Source organism: Chiloscyllium plagiosum, chromosome 22 (genome assembly GCF_004010195.1).
Source record: "Chiloscyllium plagiosum isolate BGI_BamShark_2017 chromosome 22, ASM401019v2, whole genome shotgun sequence".
Lineage (NCBI taxonomy): Eukaryota > Metazoa > Chordata > Chondrichthyes > Orectolobiformes > Hemiscylliidae > Chiloscyllium > Chiloscyllium plagiosum.
In genome coordinates this window covers 45940483-45965379 of record NC_057731.1, presented here as the reverse complement: position 1 = coordinate 45965379, position 24897 = coordinate 45940483, and the positions used below count along the sequence as shown (strand labels likewise).

Here is a 24897-nt window from a genome sequence, read left to right as displayed (position 1 = left end):
AAATTCAATCGATCACAATCTGGAGGTTTCACCAACCTCACTCAGAAGATACAGGAAGTTGGAGCAACTTGGAGTAGGCCATTCAGCCCATCAAGTATGCTTTCCCTTTGAATAAGATCATGACTGCCTTGACTTGTTGACCCCTTCCCCTCGTTAGCCCTCAACTCCCTGATTGATGAAAAAATTTAACTTGGCCTTAAATATATTCATGACTTGCTCTCTGGAATTGGACATATAAATAACATGATTTATAATCCTGAGAATCCCATTGTTTTCTGTGAATTTGTAATGTTTTGGATGCTCAGAGTTTAAAATATCCAGGAAACTCTTTTTCTATAATTAACAAGAACATTGACCATTCAGTGAACATCCTGTGACTTGCTGTATGTGTACTTGGACTGTTACCCTCTTCTTCTGTTCTGGCAAAGGCAACTATCAGGACTGTTATTAATCCGTCTTTGCACAAAACCATCAATAGATTAAAGACCAAATGTTTCCAACTTTTCCTGAGCTTATCTTTGACAGAGAAATGAGTTAATAACTTCCAACTTGTTAAAAACAGCAGCAGCAGCAGGTTAATTTATTGGTGTAGAACACAAAGGAAACAAAACCAATTTATTCATCTATTTGCTGTAATGCTCCCCGGGAAGGACTGAGGGCGTGCTGCACTGTCAGAGGTATTGTTTTGCAGATGAGGCTTTAAAGTGAGATTCCAGCTGCACTCTGCAGTGACTGGGAGACACCCCATGGCCTTATTTGGAGAAGTTAGAAGGATGCATCCAGATATTCTGGGCCAATATTTTTCCCTCAAACAAGCTGAGAACGGATAATGCACTCATTACAGTGCTGGTTGTGGTATCTTGCTGTGCCCAAGTTGGCTGCCATGTTTCTTTCATCATAACATGTGACTGCACCTCAAATCTATTTCACTGGATGTAAAAAGCTATGGAATGCTCAGGGGTAATGCATAGTGCTACACAAGTTCAGGTTTTTTCTATTCCCCGAGGGAACATTGACCAGGCTCTCCTAGTGCTGATCCTTTATCCATTGACACCAGGTTGCAGGCGGCTATTCACCCGCAGCAGGCATCATGGCTGACCTCAGTCAACTGGTACCAGCACCAGAATTATACCGTGTCACTGAGCACCATCGGTGACACAAAGTGAATTACAATCACTGGGACCCATGATCTGTCTGAGAAGGGAACGCCCCCAGGACAATATTCCTGAACTATCACAGGAAGGTGTTTAAAACCCAGGCTGAGTGGTTACTGTAGTGGTTGCCAGATGTTTTGCTTTACAAAGTACACCTGCTGTGTGCTGATGCCACAGGAAAATTGCACAAATAAATAAAGGCCACACTTACGTTTGCTCCTCTTGCGAACCTGGTTGGGCAGCAGGACCCGAATGGTTTTGAACAAGACTCCAGCTGTTTGAGGGATCAATGCCATCACCCTCTAAATCTAGACAGAAGCCCCAGACAAACCAGAAAGACACAACCTGCTCCACTCCCCAATGTCACTAAATTAAACAGGCACCTTGTGCTCTTTATCCCGCTGCCTCCTTCCCTTTCTTACTGCTTCCAGCTTTCTCTGAGAGCAAGCCCTTTGTCCAATCTATTTCACTTTCTGTGTCCCTTTTTTACTCTTTCGCCCACAGTCTCTTTGCTGCCCTATCTTTCACTTCCACCTATCTCATTTGTATTTGCCTTCCCTTTCTTTATTTTGATATTATTGTAATCGTATATCTAGATGTCTTCTTTGTCACCCCTCTCCCCCTTGTTTTTCCTAGCTTCCCTTTTTCCCTCCCCTCTGTTTTAGAATCAGTCACTGTGTTGTCTCTTTTTATTGTCTGTGATGTTTTTCTTCTGACACTGCCTGTTGCTATGCTGTTATCTTTTTCTCTCGTTTTGTGTCTCACCCAGTCTCAGATGTATTTTCTCAGTCTTACTACCTGGGTTCTCACTACCTGGGTTCCTGACCCTGCTGCTTTCTATAACCTTGTCTCTCTCTATCAACCTTTTTTCCCTTTCTGTCTCAAATTCTGTCTGCTGTCTCCTGTCTGTCTCACTTCCGCTCTCAATTTATTGCTGTCTCTGCCTGACTGTCTCCCTCTCCATCTCCCTGTGTCTCGCTCTCCGGCCCCTCTGTCTCTCAATCTCCTCGTCAGTCTCTCTTTATGACCTATCTATACCTGTCTCTGTCTAGATCTGTCTCTCAGTCTCTACCTCAGACTCACAGGATGTGCCAGTATGATCTGCCTGACAAGCTTGGCCCCTGCAATGCTTTCCTATGTAACACTGTTCACCAATCACTGCAGCAGGCGTGAGTGAGGTGACAGTGATTGAGTGTCTTCACTGCACCCAGAGAGGACAGAACATGACGCTGTCATCACAGTCCATTGAATGAGTGCGCCACTGATTAAACGTGTCCGCGTTTAGCACAAGGTACATTTTAAAATAGAACCAAAGAGGCAAGAATTTAAAAAAATCTGAAGACGTTGGGAAATATTGAAAAATACCAAGACATTCAGTCAGAATGACTCAAACTGTGTGTAAAATGCCACTGAAATAATAACAAAATGGACAATGGGTTATGTGACTGAGATGACACAGTGAGATCAGTAACCTTTTTAGTTTTTAAAAACTGGATTGAAATGTGAAAGACTGTTTTTAAAACCAGTGTTTGAAAGAGATGCTGCAGTTTTGACGACAGGTAATCTGAAAGCCATGGCACGCATTGTAAAGACTTGTTTGAACAAACATCAATTGAAATTCAGATTGCAAAAAATCTGGAGCTGAGGGTTTGTACTGATGCAACTTTTGTTGGCAACAAGAAGTTGTTTGGTTTATTGGCTTGTGACAATTATCAGTGATCGAGACCTTTTGCTTGCCAACAATTGTGTGACTGGTTGTTGGTGGCTGAGCAGCTTGGAGCTGGAAACAAGTTACAGATACACAGAGAGAGGGGAAAATAAATGTGCAGATCATCTCCCAGCCCAGAAGCCTCTTTGCAGTCAAAAACTCAGTTTAAACCTGAAGTAAACCAGATACTTTTCCTGCAGCAGTTGCTGTGAGCGGTGACTTTTGAATTGATAGATCAGAGTAATTTACCAAATGACTCAGTTACTCTGTACTACTTACATACCAGTAGAAGCACTCATAAAGCATTCTGGAGAAAGACCAATTGGAGAAGGATCATCTTAACATCAAAGCAAAGACCACTGAATCGACTTTGCAGGTTTTCTACCACTGTCAGTAATGCCTGCTATTCAGACTGACACAGTGTTCAGACACTGACACTATTTGATACTACAGTGACACCATGTGACGACTGACTATGTGATGCAAACATAGGAACAGGAATAGATCCCAAGTCTGTTTCACTGCTTACTAAGATCTAATGTTTAACGATTTAATGTTGATGTCAACTCCACTTACTCGATGCTCCCTATTGACATTTTGTTGTCCAAGATTCAGTCTAACTCAGACTTGAATATATTCAGTGTCCCAGCCTCCACAACTCTCTGGGGCTGTATTCCAAAAATTTAGGATATTCAGAGAGCAAAGAAAACTTCTCTTCAATGTATCTTAAATGGGTGTCTCTTTATTTTTAAACCATATCCATTTCTAGATAACTCCACCCCCCCACCCCATAAGAATTAGCATCCTCCCTCAGCATGCCAAAGCCCCTTAGAATGCATGTCCTTCCAAAACACAATCGTAACATGTTCCGCACTCTCTCCTGGGATGGCACTTACATCCCAGGAATCAACTTTCTCTGAACTTCTTTGAATATTAGTATGTCTGTCCTTAAATAAGGAAACCAAAAATGTACAATGTACTCCAGCTGTGGCTTAGCTTCTGAGAATCCTGTGCAATAAAGGCCAATATTCCATGTCTCCCTACTTACCCGTTGTAGTTGCAATACTAACCTTTTGTCATTAATGTACAAAGTCACGCTGATCCCTCTGTACCACAACATTCTGTTGTTTCCATCCATTTAATTAACTTTCAGCTTTCCAATCTTTCCTACTAAAACTTCACATTTTCCCACATTATACTCCATTTGTCAAATTATCTATGTTCCCTTTGCAGATTTTCCATGTCCTTCTCATAATTTGCCTTCCTGCTGATGTTTACAATGTCATTAGATTTAGCCACGCAATGCACTTGGTCCCTTCCCCAAATTATTAATATAGACCATCAATAGTAGAGATGATGACCTAGATTGTTAATCCAGAGAGCCTGGTAATGTTCTGGGGACCCAGGTTTAAATCCTGCCATGGCAGATCATGGAATTTAAGTTCAATAAATATCTGGAGTTAGGAGTCTAATGCTGACCATGAGACCATTGATGATTGTTGGGAAAAATCCATCTGGTTCTCTTATGGAAGGAAACTGCCATCCTTACCTGGTTTGGCCTAAATGTGACTCCAAACCCATGTGGTTCACTCTTAACTGGCAATTAGGGACGGGCAATAAATGCTGGCCTAGCCAGTGGTGTGCAATTGCCTTGAATGAATATTTTAAAAATTCTAACTGCAAATGAACAATTGAGAACTGTTGACATATAACTATGAGTTAACCCATCTATAAACTCTCCCTCCACAGATACACACACATCCAAAACATGGGTGTTATATGTGAAGAGAAAGTTGGGAAGCTAGTTCAGTAGTCCCTTTCCACAGCATTTGCTTCTCAATCTGCCTTCTTCCTTTGCTTGCAAGAGGCACAGGGTGACTCTTTCAAACCAATTAAAAGGCAAAGTTTACTATAATTTATGATAAATAAACTTGCCTTCTTCAGGGTTGACCTGGCAACTTCCCATCTGAGTAAATGCACCCAAACTACCAAATCGTCTCTGTACATCTCCAATGCATGTGTATCTATCCTTAAAGATGTAGTATTACAGACAGTACTCTGACTCAGCAATACCCTGTACAATTATGACAGGACTTTATTCATGTATTCCAAGCCACTTGCAAGAAAGGCCAATATGTAATTGCTTGTTGTACCTTTGTGCTATCTTTCTGCATACCTAGCACAAGAATAATCATCACCAGTGGTCCTTCACAGACCAAGATAACTCTCTTCCACTCTCAGGGTGAGCCTCTAGGTGGCTGCGTAGACTGATACAGGCTCTGTTATATTTGGGGCAGGTGGTGGTCACAGGAAGGGTGGGTGGGGCATTGGTGTGGCAGCTGTTTTTTGCCTGACTCCACTATTTTCCTGACAGCAAGTCTTGAAGCGCTCGATGCCTTCCTGGATGCTTCTTCATTTGGATGTTCTTGGGCCAGTGATTCCCAGGTGTCTCTGGGAATGCTGCAGTTTGCCAGTGTACAAGAATACCCAAGTCTCTCTGAACATCAACGCATGAAGTTTCACACCTTTTCAAAGTGAATAACTTCATGTTTCTCCATCTATCACCTTATTGCACATTCACTTAACCTGTCAAATACCTCTTTGCAGTCTCTGTGTTTTCCCCACAACTTACATTGTTCACTAGCTTTGAATCATCAGACAGCTTAAGCACATTAACCCCTTTATCAATCAAACCATTGATAAAAATTGAAACTGACTGAGGCTCCAGTACTGACTCTTCTGCTGGCATTCTGCAATTTACTATCGGCCAACCTGAGAAAGCTCCATTTATCCTTATTCTTTCTGCTTCCTATCCATTTACTGAACTTCTATCCTTGTTAATTTATCACACACAACTTCTTGAGCCCTTACCTCAGGCATTAATTGCTTATACCTCATGCCTTTGGGAAATCCAAGTATACCACATCTACTGACTCTCTTTATTTACCCACTAAATCCTTGCTAAAAAAGAATTGATTTGTCAAACTTGAACTTTCTTTCTTAAAACTATAACTTTGTCTGAACATACATGCTTTTCTAAGCCCATTGTTAATAGATTGGAGGTTGGTCAGAATTGACGGCTAGCATGTGTTTCAGAATATTGCTGATTCTTTCCCCATTCCATTTGTAGTAAACCTCGGTCTACCCTCCCCTTGACAGTGAAAGGCAGTGGCCAATCCAGCACTGACTACAAAAAGCTCAGGTTGACAATGAAGCATAAGTAGACAAAGAGCCAACCACATACACCTGGGTTTCTGAACATCGATGTGAATGTATGAAACATTCCAATATCTTTCCCAAGGACTGATGTCAGGCTAACTGTCCTACAGTTCCCTATTTTTTCTCTCGCCCCTTTCTTAGATAACAGTGTTGTGTTTGTTGATTGCGATCTGTCATTGTATCTACTTTCTCTGCAGTGACCTCTTTTAGAAATCTCAAATGTAGGCCATTAGGGCCTGGGGATTTGTCAGCTTTTAATCGCTCAAGTTCTGCTGTTATTATTTAACCTTAATGTCATCATTTTTATTTTAGCCCCAGTGTAATCAGAGTGGGACTATGTGACAGACATGATGAGTTTGCGTTTGTCTCTCGTCATAGTTAGCAATCAAGCTATTGTTTACAGCTTTATGGTCTTAAAGAACCTTAAATTAGGTTAACCAATAAAATTCAAACAAAAATAAATGAAGTGGCACTCTCTGTCTGCCACCCGCTCCTACCTTCACTGGAGAAGTCAATCAGTCCCAGGAAATGCAACAGCTTCAGAGAACTTACAGCCAGAAAGACAATCCCTACAGTCTGCAATCCCTCCGACTCCCACTCCGTATTCAAAACCATCTCGACTGCCTTCTGTCATCTGGGTTGGGATTTCACATGAGACAGTAAGGAAGCCAAGAGTGATGGACACGGAACCACAAGAGATTAAAAATTATACCAATATGAAAGCACAAATCAAAAACAGGAGAAGAGACACAGAGTGAGAGACAGAATGATTTTCATAGACAGAGTGAAAAGACAGACTGGGCTACAAGACACAGAGACAAACAGTGAGAGTCACAGAATGGGATGCAAAGAGACAGTCAGAAACAGAGACAGAGAGAGGTGTGTAGATAGGAAGAGATGCAGAGTTGACACAGATGGAATGAGTGACTCACTGAAAGATGTAGGACGACGGACAGAGAGAGACAGCTAGACAGACAGACAGAGACAAACACACAGAGTGAGAGTCACAGAAAGAAAGACAGACACGGAGTGTGTGTAGGGGGGGGGGGGGGGGGGGGGTAAGAGTCACAGAAAAATGCACCGAGAGACACACAGGAGAGTCACAGGAACGCAGAAGAGTTTGTGGGATTTACCGTGAGAAATGCACATGGAGAGTTAGGATGACAGACACGGAGTGAGACAGCCTGATAAACTGAACTGTCAGAAGATGAGAGGGCGGGTTCCATCGTTTACAAATCTTTCTGCGCCTGCACCTTGTGTTTTAAACACTCAGTGGCTGAGTCAGATTTCCCCTTTGGCAATGTCAGTTAAAAAGAGCACAGTTGCCAGTCAAGTGATCTCAATACCTGCCCACTCTGATCTGGCATTTCAGGATCCTCTCTACTGAAAGGTCTTTGCTCCTGAGAAAAGATGGGCCCTTTTGTTGTAAGTTACTGTCAGGCTTGCTGAAAGGCAGGAAGCTCCACAGAACCTTTGATCTGCAAAGTCGGAGGAGGAGATCTCAAGTAAGGAAGAAAACAAAGCCTGCAGGCATTGGAGCTGTGAAAGTGAGGAGAAAGGAAAGATGGGGATACACTGTGGCTCTCCCAGCCTCAGAAGAAGAAAAGCAAGTCAGTTTTATCACAGCAGATGGAGAAGGACTGCAAACTTCATGAAAGGGTAAATATCTGGCATGTTTCTTAACTCCACTTGTAGCCTCTTTGTTCTGCTACCTTGCCTTTACCTTTTACCTCACTGTTTATCCCTCCCACTCTCACAGAATTAACCTGTGCCACTCTGACACTGATCCATGACACTGCCTGTATTACTAATCTTTCCTTTGTCTGTATTTTTGCAAGGACTTGCCCCAAGTCTGCTGTGTGCACCCTCACTCTCAGCCCCGTTTGACCATCTCTGCTATGCTCGCTGACAGTGGTCCCTGGGTCTGGTATCACCTCGATATTAAAATCATCACCTGTCTTCAAATCCCTTCATGGCCTCTTACCATCCCTTTTTCTATAATCTCCTCCAGCCCCACAAATCTATGCAACCCCTGAACTCTTCCAATTCTGGCCTCTTTCTTGATTTTTGGTGGCCATGCCTTTAGCTGTCTGGGTTCCCTCCTGTCTGGAAATCACTGCCTAAATATCTCCATCTCTCTGTCCTTCTCTGATGTGCTGTTTTAAACTTTCCTCTCTGGCCAAGCTGCTTATGGGCAGGTGATGACTTGGTGGTATTACTTGGTTGAATCCTGTGACCCAGGTCATGTTCTGGGGACCCGGATGGTGGAATTTGAATTAAATTTTTTTAAAAATATGGAATTAAGAGTCTAACGATGTCGATTGTCAGTTCACTAATGTCCTTTCAGGAGGGAAACTGCTGTCCTTACCTGGTCTGGCCAACATGTAACTCACGGCCCACAACAATGTGGTTGACTCTTAACTGCCCTCTGGGATGGGCAATAAATGCTGGCCTAGTCAGCGATGCCCTCATCCCATGAATGAATACAAATAAATAAATTAGTTACCTGTCCTCATATCTCACCACTTGCTTTGCTTGGTGTTTATAATAAACTATGAGCTCTCAATCATGAGTTTGTGTAAAGCCATAAGACACTCCAGAGGTGTGGAGGTGCCCATAGCGCCTCCCCATGGCCACAGACAGACACATTAGGCCTTGTGCCTGTCCTCTTTTCACCCCACCTTGCCCACGTTAAACATCTCCATCAGGTCATTCAGGTGCTCAGAATTGGGAAACACGCTCACAATGGACGTGGGCTTTGCTCTCTATACATGTCCCTACACAGAGTAGCCTTGTTTGTATGTCACAGTCACTTACACACACTCACCCTCGCACAGACAGACTCAAAAGTTCACTCAATCACTGTCACTCACATACTTATGCACAGTCACTCATTCGCAGACTCACATGCTGAGTCACACACACACACTTATTCACTCATCCATTTATGTGTGCGCACACACATTCTCACGCACATACACTCTCACTCATATACTTGCACGTGCACTCTCTCATACGCACACTCTCACACTCACACTCCTACATCCTTTTGCACACTCACTTTCACAGATACTCACACATACTAATATTCTGACACTCTGATTGCTATACACACACTCATGCTTGCATACTCACATTTTTGCATTATCTCAAACTCAATCAAACCCACACTCTCAATCTCTGGATTTTCACACGCACATACACACCCTCACAGGCACCTGCATTCTCACATTCTAACTCACACTTTCACATTCACACTCTCACAGTTACACTCCCTAGCAGTGTCTTCCCTTCTCGATGTGCTTGCGTCCTGTTAGACTCTCTCTGTCAGAGACATCACACATATATTCACATGCTCACAGATATTAGTATGATTCAGCTTTGATGCCAGCCTGAATCTTCCTGATGTGTTTTATCAACTCTGTCAAGTTATCCATAAGTCTCTCAGTGTCTTGGCAACAGAGGAAACATTTGTGAAAGGAAGATATTTGTGACGCTTTACTTTAAAATCCTGTTTTTAATTTATATACGGTTCATAGTTTGCTTAAACAAGAGTCAGTACAGGGCACAGGGAAATTATAAATCTTTTTATACTGCTGTCTCTATCAAAGATTCCTGGCACGTGGGGTCAGGTACAGAATAAAGCTCTATGCTGTTCCTATTAAACACTCCCAGGACATGGACAGCATGGGGTTAGATACAGAGTAAAGCTTCCCCTATGCTGTTCCTATCAAATACTCCCAGGGCAGGACCGCATGGGGTTAGATACTGCGTGAAGCTTTCTCAATGCTGTTCCTATTAAATACTCCCAGGACAGGAACCGCATGGAGTTAGGTACAGTGTAAAGTTCCCTCTACGCTGTCCCCATCAAACACTCCTGGGTCAGGGAAGGAATGTATAGGGATCCAGTATGGACATTTCTCTCTTAGTGATTGATGTTCAGTTCCATTTATCTCCCCAGCATCCTCAACATTTGTGACAATGTAAATAAACTTTGATTCTAGGAATTACTGGAAGATAAGGGGCTCAGGCTTTGATTTGATCAAACCTGATTTTGATAGGTAGCCTGGATGGACAGAAACTTTAATCATTGGTTGGAGAGTCTCAAACAAATGGATATTACTTTAAGAGTAGAGTCAGATCTTTGGAAGTTAGACAGAGATGACTCTTTCATACAAGAGTGGAACTCTTCCCCCACAGCTATCTGAAAGTGGAAGATGCCAGCTCAGTTAAGCTGAGTTGGAGAGATTCTGAATGGACGAAGGTATTCAAGGAGATGGAATAAAGATGTGTGTTTAGAATGAAGGTGCTAATGCAGTTGAGTAGCAAAACAGGCTTGGGGGCTAAACGGCCCCCTCCAGTTTTGTATATCCCCTTCCAGTTTTGTATACCCCCCTTCCTGGGTTGTCAGTTAAAAGCAGCCTGTTGCGAGTAAGGAGCAGCTAAATACCCTTTCACAAGAGCAGACTGGGAATGCCATCTGGTGATATCAGTATTGGCATATCTGGGGAAATCTCATCTTTATCTCTGCAGCCTTGGGATTACAGAGGTGTCGTTGGATGGAGACTCCCAGCTGGAACCAGATCCAAAGGAGATAGATTTGGATGCTGTTAGGTATTGGAGTCCTCTAAATAGACTGGGGCTGTTTTCTCTGGAGTGTCAGAGGCTGCGAGGTGACTTAATAGAGGTTTCTAAAACCATGAGGGGCATGGATAGGGTAAATAGACAAGGTCTTTACCTTGGGTGTGGGGGAGTCCAGAACTAAAAGGCATAAGTTTAGGGTGAGAGGGGAAAAGGTTAAAAGGGACCTAAGGGGCAGCTTTTTCATGCAGAGCGTGGTGCATGGAATGAGGTGCCAGAGGAAGTGGTGGAGGCTGGTACAATAACAGCATTTAAAAGGCACCTGGATGGGTATATGAATAGGAAGGGTTTGGAGGGATACGGGCCAAATGCTGGCAATTTGGATAGATTAATTTAGGATATCTATTCAGCATGAACGATTTGGACCGAAGAGTCTGAGTCTGTGTTGTATATCTCTATGACTGTATTAAAAAATCACATCTGCTTGAACTCTCCCCCCTTATTTCCTGCCCAGTGGCAGCACTTTAAGTTGGAAGCTTGTCGGGGAAGACTCACTCCAGTGGTCTGAGGGAGGCGGAGACTCGCACTGGCTGCACTATGTGGGAGACCCACTTGAGGCAGATTCAAATAACCCACGGCATCACTTTGAGGAAGGGCAGAGGGTCTGGCCAGAACACGTCCCTCCACATCACATCACTGCAGAAACCGATTATCTGGGCTGTGGGATATTGCTGTGCACTATGGGACTGCTGCATTCCCCTATGCCAATACTGGGGTACAGTTCACAGGTCACAGGCTGACAAGATTCAGCACTGTCCCAAGGGTTGAAAGAAACTAAACGGGGCATCGATTGGGGTAGCGTAATGGCTCAGGAGTTCGCACTGTTGCCTCACAGCACCAGGGACCTGGGTTCGATTCCAGCCTCAGGCGACTGTCTGTGTGGAGTTTGCACATGCTCCCTGTGTCTGTGCGGGTTTGCTCTGGTTTCCTCCCACAGTGCAAAGATGTGCCTGATTGGGAAGGGGTCTGGGTGGAATGCCCTTTAGAGGGTTGGTGTGAACTGAATGACCTGATCCACGTTGCAGGGATTCTATGATCTGTGAGACTCTGGAATGTTTTTACTCTGTGGCGATGAAGTATGAGGATAACTGTCCCCTCATCATTGTGGGTTCCACCAGATCCGTTCAGCTCCAGGCCTCATTACTGACCTGGTCCAAGGAAGGACACGAAAGTTGAACTCCAAAGGGGAGGTGAGACTGACATCAAGGCAATGTTTGAACAAAGTTAAAAATCACACAACACCAGGTTATAGTCCAACAGGTTTAATCGGAAGCACACTAGCTTTCGGAGCGACGCTCCTTCACCAGGTGATATTGGACACCAATCAGCTCTGATAGCCCTAAGATTGCAATAAGACTCAAGAGATTCAACACAATCCCAGAAAAAGCTGCTCACTTGACTGGCATCTCATTCACCATCTACAACCTTCACTCCCTTCACTACCAGCACCAGGAGGCAGACGTCTGTGCCACCTATAAGAGGCATCTCCTTGGACAGCATCTTCAAAACCGACAACCCTCACCATCCAGAAAGGCAGCAGGTACACAGGAATGCCACCATCTCAATTTCCTCTCCAAGCCACTCATCACCCTGCCTTGGAAATCTATCGCCGTTCCTTCAGTGTCGCTGGGTCAAAATCCTGGAATTCCCTCCCTAAGCGCATTGTGGGAGTCCCTACACTAAATGGACCACAGCAATTGAAGAAGGCAGCTCACCACCACCTCTCAAGGGTAAGCAAGGATGGGAAATTGCTCCTTCAAGCTATGAGCAACATTATGTTGCTCAAATGACCTTGGAGTGCAGGTTCATAGCACCTTTAAAGTGGAGTCACAGGTAGATAGGATAGCGAAGAAGGTGTTTGGTATGCTTTCTTTAATTGGAAAGAGTATTGAGTACAGGAGTTGGGGGGTCATGTTGCGGCTGTACAGGACATTGGTTAGACCACTGTTGTAATATTGCGTGCAATTCTGGTCTCCCTTCTATTGGAAAGATGTGGTGAAACTTGAAAGGGTTCAGAAAAGATTTACAAGGATGTTGCCAGGGCTGGAGGATTTGAGCTATCGGGAGAGGCTGAACAGGCTGTTTTCCCTGGAGCATCGGAGGCTGAGGGGTGAGGAAGGGTTTGGAGGGATATGGGCCGGGTGCTGGCATGTGGGACTAGATTGGGTTGGGATATCCTGTCGGCATGGACGGGTTGGACCGAAGGGTCTGTTTCCATGCTGTACTCTATGAGCCTATAACTCTAAAAGCATGAATCCCAGTGAGGAACTATGTCTTTGAATTGTAGAAACTTGTTTCCCTCAGATGAGCCAGCCTCTCCCCCTAGCTGGCAGAAGGGGACAGGGAATGCTGGAGGGTGTCGGGGAGGTTGCTAGAGGAGGTTGCTGATAGAAATTCCAGATAGTACCAGCATCTGCTGGAATAGCTTCCCAATGCCCCTCCTCACTTGCTGATATTCACAGGAGGAGGAGACCAGGAATATGAAATCACTTTCTATCTGAGCTCTGAAGCTTGTAGTTATAACGCTGCACACCAGGTGTCACCTGTGAGCCAGTCATTGTCAATTCCAATCACTTCAAAAAGCACATTCCCACAAACAATGTGATTTGACTGTGCCAGCCCTGTGTCTTTCTGCATCATCACATCACTTTTGGCATTCTCCATATATATTGAACTCCCCCTCCCTCCTGCACTTCTACACAAGCTTTGTAAAAATAGAATGTGCTGGTTAGCTCAGTTGGTTGGACAGCAGGTTTACAATGCAGACAATGCCAACAGCATGGGTTCAGTTCCTGCACTCGTGAAGGTTACTGTGAAGGACTCTCCTTTCCAAGCATTCCAAATACCTGAGGTATTACAACCCTCTTCTCACTAAGAAGACACCATAGAGTGGGCTCTGATGAAAAGTCATTGAGACTCAAAATGTTAGCTTGTGCTCTCTCTCTGCCTGACCCACTGTGATCTCCAGCATTTTTTGTTTGTTTTCAGCGCAGATTCCAGCATCTGCAGTAATTTGTTCTGATGCAGTCTACAGCATGGAAATAACCCCCTCGGTCCAATTAGTCCATGCCAAGCCCTATGGTCAGGTCGGAATATGATGACTATAGCTTTTCGTGGCATTTGAACTCGCTACCTTCAGTCTGAGACCCTCTATTTCACAGCCGGCACTGAGAAGGTTAAACAGAGCAGCCGTGACTGGCCTCGCTGAACTCCCCAGTGAATTGGCTTGTCTGGCAGTCGCTGGTGTTTTGTCTTTCCAATAATAAGGTTTGCTGAGCACATTATGTCTGTGTGAAATTACAATTTCTCACCTGTGAAACACAGAACAATCTTTTGAAGCAGCTAATTGATGTCGAGCTGCCGGATGTGTTCAGACTGCCTGGCCCTGTTAATAGATAAACAGCTGGAGTCTGCAGAGCTCAGCTCCAAAGCTAAACAGATGCCCTTGTGCTCAGCGCTGAGTGTGGGTGGATCAGAGGGGGCTGTAGACCCTGGCAGATTCCCCAGAGGGTGAACACTAAACAGAAGAAGAAAAATGAGCTGGGCGATAAAGGTCGTGGTATTTAGTGGTGCCAATTGCAGTGCTCCCAGGATGCTCATTCAGAGAAAGGGCAGCAGCTGTTCAGATACAACTGTAATAAAGCTCACACTGAGCGAGGGGAAACTGAGACCAGAGGTCTGTCAAGGGTCTGGGGGCCCTGTGCCCAGACTTGCTGCACACACCATCGAGGTCTCCATTAACCATGGACCCAGATAGCACAAAGAAACAAAGGCCGGAGGCCATTCAGCCCATCAAACCTGCTCTGCCATTGTTTGTTCCAAGATCTTACCCTCTCTCAATATCTCTTAACTTCTGTAGGATCCAAAATGCCATTGATATTGGTTTTGAAGATAAACAACTGAATCATGTCCCACTCTCCAGGACACAGAGCTTCAAAGATTTACAGTCCTCAGCGTAAAGATATTTCTCCTCTTCGTTGTTCTGAATCAGTGACCCCTCATTCTGAAACCCGCGGTTTTGGACTGTCCAAGAGGTCCCCTCAGCATTGACGCTGTCAAACTTCGTAACATTTGCATACTGAAAACTGGCATTGTTCTGTGATGGTTTGTGTAGAACCTGCTATTGTCAGTCCCACTGTCTTACTGTGGAGGTTGTACTAAGTGAAGATGAACTTGAGTTAAGTATGTACATGTGTGCATTTCTAGATTGGGATTATATGGAAGGCCTGATTGGTTAACAATCTGGGCATCAGCAGATTGGATAGTGTGTTGTACATTTCAGCTTTTGATTCATTGATTTTTCCCAACTGTTTTTCATCAAAGTAACAACTGGTGTGTCACATCTAGCGTGTTTGGTCCATGACCACTTCCAATCCTTTAACACCGATTCCATCCCAGTCTCAGCACACGTGCTGCTGTAATCTTCATCCAACCTTTGCTAACTCCTGATGACTATTCCTGACTGACCTCCCAATTTCTACCACCCATAAACCCACTTTCAAAAAACAAAGTTCTGTTCACCCATCATCTCTGTGCTCACTGTCCCACATCCATTATGATCCAGTCGACATTTCTAATTTAAAATCCCCATCATAGTTTTCGAACTCCTCCTTGAACCCTTCTCCTCTACTGCTTTAACCTCGTCCATCCCTAGAATTATAGAATCCCTGTAGTGTGGAAGCAGGCCATTCGGCTCATCAAGTCCACAAAAACCCTCTGAACAGCATACCTGCCAGACCTACCTTATCCCTGTAATCCTGCATTTCCCATGGCTAACCCACTTAATCTGCACATTATGGGGCAATTTAGCGTGGCCAATTCACCATACCTGCACATCTTTGGACTGTGGGAGGGAACCGGAGCACCCAGAGGAAACCCCGCAGACATAGGGAGTATGTGCAAACTCCACACAGACAGTCATCCAAGGTTGGAATCGAACTCGGGTCCCTGGCACTAAGTGGCGGCAGTGCTAACCACTGAACCAATGTGCCATCCCTCCTGTGGCATCACACTTATTTTGACCTCTTTCCACAATAGGAGCCAAAGCCTCCATCAATGTGTCCACCTCTCTCTCCCTTTTGAAGATTCTCCTTAAAACCTGCCTTTCTAACAGAATGGTTCATTATCTGTCCAGATATCTCTTGTGTGACTCAGGGTCAAATTTTGTTTCAGTAATGCTTTGAAGAGTGTTGTGGGGCATTTTTGCTACTTTAAAGGCACTATATTAACATAAATTGTTATTGTCATTACTGAAGTTTGCAATGTGATAGTTTAGCGCTAAGATTAAATGCAGATACAGCAAGCAGTTAGGAAGGTAAATAAGAGATTTAGCTTCATTACAAAGAGATTGGAGTTTAAAGTCTTGCTACAATTTTATAGTGCTTTGATGAGATCACATATGATGTGCTGTATTAGTTAAACTCGTTCATCTGAAAGGTGTACCTCTTTTAGAGATCAGCTCATCAGGCTGATTCCCAGGATGTGATGGCAGTCTTGGGAGGAGGGATTGATCAGACTAAGTCTATTCTCTGAAGTTTTAGAAAAATGAGAGGTGATTTCAGTGCAATGCCTTCTGACAGAGTTTGGCAGAATTGGTGCTAATGTGTCATTTGCTTAGTCAGACAGTCTAGGATCAAGGCAGGCTTATACACTTAATGGCAGGGTCCTGGGGAGTGTTGCTGAACAAAGAGACCTTGGGGTGCAGGTTCCTTGAAGATGAAGTCACAAGCAGACAGGTTAGTGAAGGCAGCGTTTGTAACCCTTGCCTTTATTGGTCAATACATTGAATATAGAAGTTGGGAGGTTGTGTTGTGGCTGTACAGGACATTGGTTAGGCCACTTTTGGAATCCTACATTCAATTCTGGTCTTCCTGCTGTAGGATGGATATTGTTAAACTTGGAACGTTGCAAAAATATCTCCAAGGATGTTGCCAGGGTTGGAGGGTTTGAGCTATAGGGTGAGGTTGAATAGGCTGGGGCTGTTGTCCCTGCAGCTTCAAAAGCTGAGGGGTGACCTTATGGAGGTTTATAAAATCATGAGGGGCATGGATAGGGTGTATACACAAGGCCTTTTCCCCAGGGTAAGGAATCCAAAACTAGACAGCATAGGTTTAAGGTGAGAGAGGAAAGATATAAAAGGTACCTAAGGGGAAACCTTTTCACACAGAGGGTGGTACGGGTATGGAATGAGCTGCCAGAGGAAGTGGTGGAGGCTGGTACAGTTGCAACATTTATAGGCACTTGGGTGGGTATATGAATAGGAAGGGTTTATAGGGATGTGGGTCAAGATTGTGTTGTTGGTCAGGCAGCATCTGAGGAGCAGGAGAATCAACGTTTCGGGTGTAACCCTTCTTCAGGACTGGGGGTGGGTGTAGGGGGAGCTGCAGATAAAGAGGGTGGTGGGGGCAGGGTGATGAAGTGGGGGTAGGTGAAGACAGCTTTCCAGCAAGACCCTCTCTTTTTCGAGGGATATGGGCCAAATGCTGGCAAATGGGACAAGATTAATTTTGGATATCTGGTCGGCATGGACGAGTTGGACTGAAGGGTCTGTTTCCCTGCTGTATATCTCAGTGACTCAAAAACATGGAGACTGTCAATCCTCAAAAAAGTTGTCATCTTCACTTCAAATGATTGACACCTTATTTTGAGAACCATGTCTCACCTGGTTCTGGTCTGTCCCACACCGGGAAATATCCCTTCAGCATCTATCCTGTCAACTTCTCTCACGACCCTATATGTTTCAATGAGGTCACCTCTCAGCCTTCTGACCTCCAACTGTCCAAACCTTCCTCATGAAACAACCCTCCATTCCAATGTGAGGGTTGAATGGATTCAGTTGTCATCTGTCAGCCTTTTAAAATATTTGTGAATGGGACCGATAGAGTTTTGGAGTTCAGGGGATGTGGGGATCAGGCAGAAGATTGAAATTAAGGTCCAGATTTTGCTATGATTGACCTACTCCTGTTCCTGGTCCAGACCACAATCGTCTCCACTATCCTCACATCTCAATTACAGCGAATGAGTAACTGATACTGATCTCAAAGCACCAATATCAACAAGAGGATTCTGTTGTTTTCCAACACATTCATTCCCAATGCAGTTTAACACAATCCTGTGTTATAAAACAGGAAAGTGGGGAAAGGGGTGGTGGAAGGAAGATGATGAGGAATGGGAGAAATAGGAGGTAAAGCAAGAGGATGGTGAAAGACAGAATCATTGAAGGCTGTTTGGCCCATTTTATCAGGTCCAGCCGCCCACAAGAGCAACTGGTGTCAGGCTACTCACCCAGATTTTCTACCTGCAATATTTCCTCCAGCAAATGTTTTAATTGTCTATTGAAAGCCCTGGATGAATCTGCTTCCAATAGATTCCCCAGGGGCATACTCACCCTGACCCCTCACTGTGTGTCCATGTCTCACCATTCCTTCATCTTCAATCAATGTCCTTGTTTTGGTCTGTTTACCAATGGGAACAGTTACTTTCCTATCTGCTCTGTCCAGAGCATTGGCCAAGGTCATGGTTCTGAAAGGGTTAACCTTCATATTATTTGAAGTTTAAAAATATTTCTTTGCTAAGTTCATAGTGCTTTCATCTTTTGAGCAATCCACAGTTATAGATATCCTCTCAGGATTCAAACAAGTTTTATGTGAACCATCACATAATCATTAAACACATCTCTCAGAACAACTGGTACAGCACAGGGTTAGATCCAGGGTAACGTTCCATCTACTCTGTCCTCATCAAACACTCCCAAGGCAGGTAAAACACAGGGTTAGATACAGGGTAACGTTCCATCTACTCTGTCCTCATCAAACACTCCCAAGGCAGGTAAAACACAGGGTTAGATCCAGGGTAACGTTCCATCTACTCTGTCCTCATCAAACACTCCCAAGGCAGGTAAAACACAGGGTTAGATCCAGAGTAACGTTCCATCTACACTGTCCTCATCAAACACTCCCAAGGCAGGTAAAACACAGGGTTAGATCCAGAGTAACGTTCCATCTACACTGTCCTCATCAAACACTCCCAAGGCAGGTAAAACACAGGGTTAGATCCAGAGTAACGTTCCATCTACACTGTCCTCATCAAACACTCCCAAGGCAGGTAAAACACAGGGTTAGATCCAGAGTAACGTTCCATCTACACTGTCCTCATCAAACACTCCCAAGGCAGGTAAAACACAGGGTTAGATCCAGAGTAACGTTCCATCTACACTGTCCTCATCAAACACTCCCAAGGCAGGTAAAACACAGGGTTAGATCCAGAGTAACGTTCCATCTACACTGTCCTCATCAAACACTCCCAAGGCAGGTAAAACACAGGGTTAGATCCAGGGTAACGTTCCATCTACTCTGTCCTCATCAAACACTCCCAAGGCAGGTAAAACACAGGGTTAGATCCAGAGTAACGTTCCATCTACACTGTCCTCATCAAACACTCCCAAGGCAGGTAAAACACAGGGTTAGATCCAGAGTAACGTTCCATCTACACTGTCCTCATCAAACACTCCCAAGGCAGGTAAAACACAGGGTTAGATCCAGAGTAACGTTCCATCTACACTGTCCTCATCAAACACTCCCAAGGCAGGTAAAACACAGGGTTAGATCCAGAGTAACGTTCCATCTACACTGTCCTCATCAAACACTCCCAAGGCAGGTAAAACACAGGGTTAGATCCAGGGTAACGTTCCATCTACTCTGTCCTCATCAAACACTCCCAAGGCAGGTAAAACACAGGGTTAGATCCAGGGTAACGTTCCATCTACTCTGTCCTCATCAAACACTCCCAAGGCAGATATAGCACAGGGTTAGATACAGAGTAAAGCTCCATCTACACTGTCCACATCAAACGCTCCCAGGGCAGGTATAGGACAGGGTTAGATATAGAGTGAAAAGTCTGGCTGGGGATGTTATCAATACACAGAATCTAGTGACTTTTGTGCGTATTGTTCCTGGGCAGCAATGATCACTTTGTCAAGGTGACCAGGAGGAAAGCTAAGAAAAAGCTGCCTGCCTTTTCAGGAATAATTGAATGCTGCTGGTGACTCACGCCAACTGTGACTATCCCTCCTTGGCTTGCCTTGAAGCTATTGATTTGAAAGATCAGACTATAGGTCAAGTGACAAGGACACCACCAAGGACCAGAATATCGAGGTTCCACACTGTCACTCAGCAGCATGACACAAATCCTATTTGCTTTGCCAAACTACGGACAGTCTAAGGTACCCTGTTCGATTTCCTCTCATTTTCCTGATTCATCCTTGTGGAATCTTATTGCCAAGAGGTTTAGAAATATCTCGTTTTTATTGTGGTTCCCTCACTGGAAAGGTGGGGACACCGGGATGTGTTAGTCTCAGTAACCTGAGAGACCTGAGGTGAACAATTTAGACAAGTGCAACGGGGCCTCAGAAACACTCAATAAATTATAGTGGCTCTCCTTGTTCATTTACATCAATCACAGCCTCTGTGCATTGTTGTATCTTTGCACTTGGAGAGATAACATAAAGCATTTGTATCACTGCACTGAGATTCCTGCTTGAGATTCAGAGGGTGAGCAGGCCTGACACAGAGTGGAGCCCTGGATCTGAATTTTCAATCATTTCCAACAAGGTCCTTGTGTCTGGCGAGTGTAGGTGGACCTGGCTTCATTGTCCTACACAAGGGATCATTGAAACATCCCTCACTTGGTCAGACTGATCCCTGGTTAGCTGACACTCATCCTGTCAAATGGATAATCTGCAACCCACAGCCACTTGCCTTTCAGATAAGATATGGGACTGAAGCACGGTCTGGTGGATCGAAATAATTATAGAGTCTCAGTTATCAAAGCAGAACGGGGATGTTCTCCCATTGTCTGGGAGCGAACATTTACCACACGTGATAAAAAAATGTACTTGATCATTATCACATTCCCCTCTTCAGCATCTTGTGTCAATTTGACTGGCTCAGTCCTCACATTACAACAATGACCAGATCTTGAAAAGAAACCCTTCATCATTCATGAAGCATTTTCGAGGATGTAGGGTGCTATAGAAATGCAAGTCATGCTTTTCACTGCTTCACACAATCCCTGCGAGAGTGAAGATGAAATAAAGAAAACAGAAACTGAGATTTAAGTACATAAGGAGAGACACTGTAAATTTATTTTTGGCTCCTTAGCCTTATTTATGTAACTAAAGGACCCTCAGACAAACCTGAGTTTACCTTGTGGAGGTACCTATACTACCTGTCCTGGGAGTTAAAAATCACACAACACCAGGTTATAGTCCAACAGGTTTATTTGGAAGTACACTAGCTTTCAGAGCGACGCTCCTTCATCAGGTGATTGAGAGGGAGCAGCACTCCGAAAGCTAGTGTGCTTCCAATTATGGTGTTGTGTGATTTTTAACTTTGTACACCCCAGTCCAACACCGGCATCTCCAAATCATGTCCTGGGAGTGTTTGATGGGGACAGTGGAGAGGGAGATTTACTCTGAATCTAACCCAGTGTTGGACCTGTCCTGGGAAGGTTTGATGGGGACAGAATAGAGGAAGCTTTACTCTGTATTTAACCCCGTGAAGTATCTATCCTGACATTGTTTGATGGGAATGGGGTAAAGTGCTTGAGGATGGTCGAGGTAAGGGGAATGATAAAGGGAATATTAACGAACTATTGCAGAAGGTTGCTTGGTTGAAGAACATCGACATAGAAAAGTGATTAAATATTCATGACAATCTGCATGGAAACATCTGATGTAAAAGTGTAACAGAAGGTTTGTGGATCTATCAGACAGACTTTGTTTAACATATTCGTCTCTCTGATCCCTGTACAACCCAGATCCCCTTTCACTTCTCCACCTAACCCTCAGGTCTTCAATTGCCGAGATATAGACAGTGAGTCCGGGGTGTTAATAATGGAAAATAAAGAGATTGTAGAATAATTAAATAGGTGTTTTGCAATTGTCTTCATCCTGGAGTAGTTGTAAATCAAGAGATAACAGTGAGGGAGGAATTTACCAGAGCAGCCAGACTAAGCAAACTATCCAGATAGACTGCATCCTATGGTCTTATAATAAGGAGCTAGTGAGATAGTTAATGCATTCATTTCAATTTTCTCATAATCCCTGGATTCAAGGAAGGTTCTATTAGACTAGAAAATGCAAAACGTAATTTCATTATTCAAAAAGGAAGGGAGACAAAGCAGGAAACTGGAGATCAGTCAGATTACCATCTGGTGCATAAGAAAGATGTTAGGCCATAAGATGCAGGAGCAGAAGTATGCTGATTTGATAATCATCAACTCCATTTTCTTTACTTTTCCACCATAACCCTTGATCCCTTTACTGGTTAAAGATTTACCCCATCCTTGAATATATTTAATAACCCAACCTCGACAGCCCTCTGTGGTAAAGAACTCCATAGGTTCATTACCCTCAGACAGAAGAAGTTCCTCCTCATCTGTCTTAAATTGGCCACCCCTTATTCTGAGAGTATGCTCTTTGAGTCCTAGAGTCTCCCACAAGGGGAAAACAGTCTTTCTGCATCTACCCTGTCAACTATATGTTTCAATAAGGTCACCTCATTCTTCTAAACTTCAGGCCCAACTGACTCAACTTGTCCTCATAAAATCCCTCCATGCCAATGTGCAGCCTTATGAACCTTCTCTGGACTGCCTCCAATGTTACTGTATCTTTCCTCTGCCATTTCCGCCACCTACAGTCAGACCCCACCACCAAAGATATATTTTCCTCCCCATCCTTATCCGCGTTCCACAGAGACCATTACTCCGTGACTCCCTCATTCGGTCCACGCACCCCCCACCAACCCACCCTTCACTCCCGGCACCTTCCCTTGCCGCCACAAGAGGTGCAAAGCCTGCACCCACACCTCCCCCCTCACCTCTGTCCAAGGCCCCAAAGGATCCTTCTACATCCAGCAGAGACTTTCCTGCACATTCAAATACCTCATCTACTGGGACTCGTGCTCTTGATGTGGTCTCCTCTACACTGGGGAGACAGGACGCCAACTCATGGAATGTTTTAGAGAACATCTCTTGGACACATGCACCCACTGCGCCTCCTCCACCGCCAAATCACCACCCGCCAACTGGAGGAAAACTACCTCAGCTTTCACCTTGGGACCCTTCAACCACGCAGCATCAACATCAACTTCAGCAGTTATCCCATCTCCCCTCCCCTCACCTAACCCCAGACCCAAACCTCCAACTCGTCACCACTCTCTTGACCTGTCCAACCTATCCATCTTCCTTCCGACCTTTCTGTTGCGCCCTCCCCACTGACCAATCACAATTACCCCCAACCTGCATCCATCTATCGCCTTCCTAGCTACCTTCACCCTAGCCCTGCCCCCACCCTCCTATTTATCTCTCAGGCCCTTTCTCCCTCCACATTCCTGATGAAGGGCTTATGCCTGAAATGTTGACTCTCCTGCACCTCGGATACTGCCTGACCTGCTGTGCTTTTCCAGTGCCAAATTTTTGACTCTGACTCTCCAGGATGTGCACTCCTCACTTTCTCCTAGATAAGGAGACCAAAACTGTTTACTGTATTCCATCTGTGGTCTGACTGCTGCCTTGCATAGTTTTAGCAGACCTTCCCCATGTTACAGGCCCTCTGTTATAGTCTCCATGTCCTTATATATAAATCCTCTCCAAGGTCCAAAAGCAGCAAACTGTTTCAAGCTCATATATATTGCGAATAGCTAATAATGCATTGACATTTTCTTGGGTCTATTGAACATATAACTCCCAGAGCCAGAGTCATGGCTATAGCTGTCTGCCAATTCACATTTTTGTCATGTTTGGGTAATTTTCATTACCCTGCCATTTTATCTGTCCAGTGGAGTTTGATATCATGCCAGTCACATCAAAGATATAAGATCATTGAAATTTTGGAAAGTAAAAACAAATTGAGAAGGTACAATATTGAGCAAGAGATGAGATCCAACTGCAGTCATGTTTCAGTTCAAACTCACTGATGGGAGACAGTGTGTGACATCACCTTTAAGACATTCCCCCCAGACTGCAATAGTAACTTGCAGTAGCACCACGATGATGGTAACTGTCCAGACTGGAGCACACTGACACTGAGCCCAATAAGGAGCTATTCAGGTGGCTGGTAAAAAGGTTAGATAAGATAGGTTTCAAGGAGCATCTTAGAAACTGTGAGAGAGCAGGAAGTACCCAGACCTTAGTGTCCTGGCATCTGAAGGTGCTATTTGGGAAGGTTTTCCCACAGTCCAAAGATGTGCAGGTTAGAAGGATGGCCTTGGTAAATGCAAGGTTACAGGGACATACAAGGGGGTGCTGGGTCTGGGTGGGATTCTCTTTGGAGGGTTCGTGCAGATTCAATGGGCCAAATGGCTTCTTTCCTCACTATAGGGATTCTATGATTCTTTGATAAGACTGAGGAAAAGGTCTGGGTATATTCGGGAGAATTTTGTTCCCAACTCTTCTTTCTGTGCTAACTTTCCAGTGGTTTATGGTGAACCACATATCTCAGTAGTAGACATGTATCTGACTTAACAGAGGGTGATTAGATTACTTACAGTGTGGAAACAGGCCCTTCGGCCCAACAAGTCCACAACGACCCGCCGAAGCGCAACCCACCCATACCCCTATATTTACCCCTTCACCTAACACTAGGGACAATTTAGCATGGCCAATTCACCTGACCTGCACATCTTTGGACTGTGGGAGGAAACCGGAGCACCCGGAGGAAACCCACGCAGACACGGGGAGAATGTGCAAACTCCACACAGTCAGTCGCCTGAGGCGGGAATTGAACCCGGGTCTCTGGCGGGTTACAGAGGTAGGGAGGATTGGAGGGGGTGGAGGAAGTTACAGAGATAGGGAGGATTGGAGGGGGTGGAGGAGGTTACAGAGGTAGGGAGGATTGGAGGGGGTGGAGGAAGTTACAGAGATAGGGAGGATTGGAGGGGGTGGAGGAGGTTACAGAGGTAGGGAGGATTGGAGGGGGTGGAGGAAGTTACAGAGATAGGGAGGATTGGAGGGGGTGGAGGAGGTTACAGAGGTAGGGAGGATTGGAGGGGGTGGAGGAAGTTACAGAGATAGGGAGGATTGGAGGGGGTGGAGGAGGTTACAGAGGTAGGGAGGATTGGAGGGGGTGGAGGAAGTTACAGAGATAGGGAGGATTGGAGGGGGTGGAGGAGGTTACAG

The 24897-nt window shown here is 44.7% G+C and overlaps 1 protein-coding gene across 6 annotated transcripts in view; it reads right to left on the bottom strand.

Annotated features, from left to right (window-relative positions):
• LOC122561290 (Kv channel-interacting protein 2-like) overlaps positions 1-24897 on the bottom strand; it is a 321601-nt gene that overhangs the window by 43950 nt on the left and 252754 nt on the right. The window contains exon 1 of one of the 6 annotated variants that reach the window (XM_043712946.1): positions 1366-2474. The exons of the other annotated variants lie outside the window; for them this stretch is intronic. Within the exon in view, the coding sequence (XP_043568881.1) occupies positions 1366-1450 (85 nt within the window). The 5' untranslated portion in view covers positions 1451-2474. Of the gene's footprint in view, positions 1-1365; positions 2475-24897 lie in introns of those variants that run through there. 6 annotated transcript variants of the gene reach the window in all.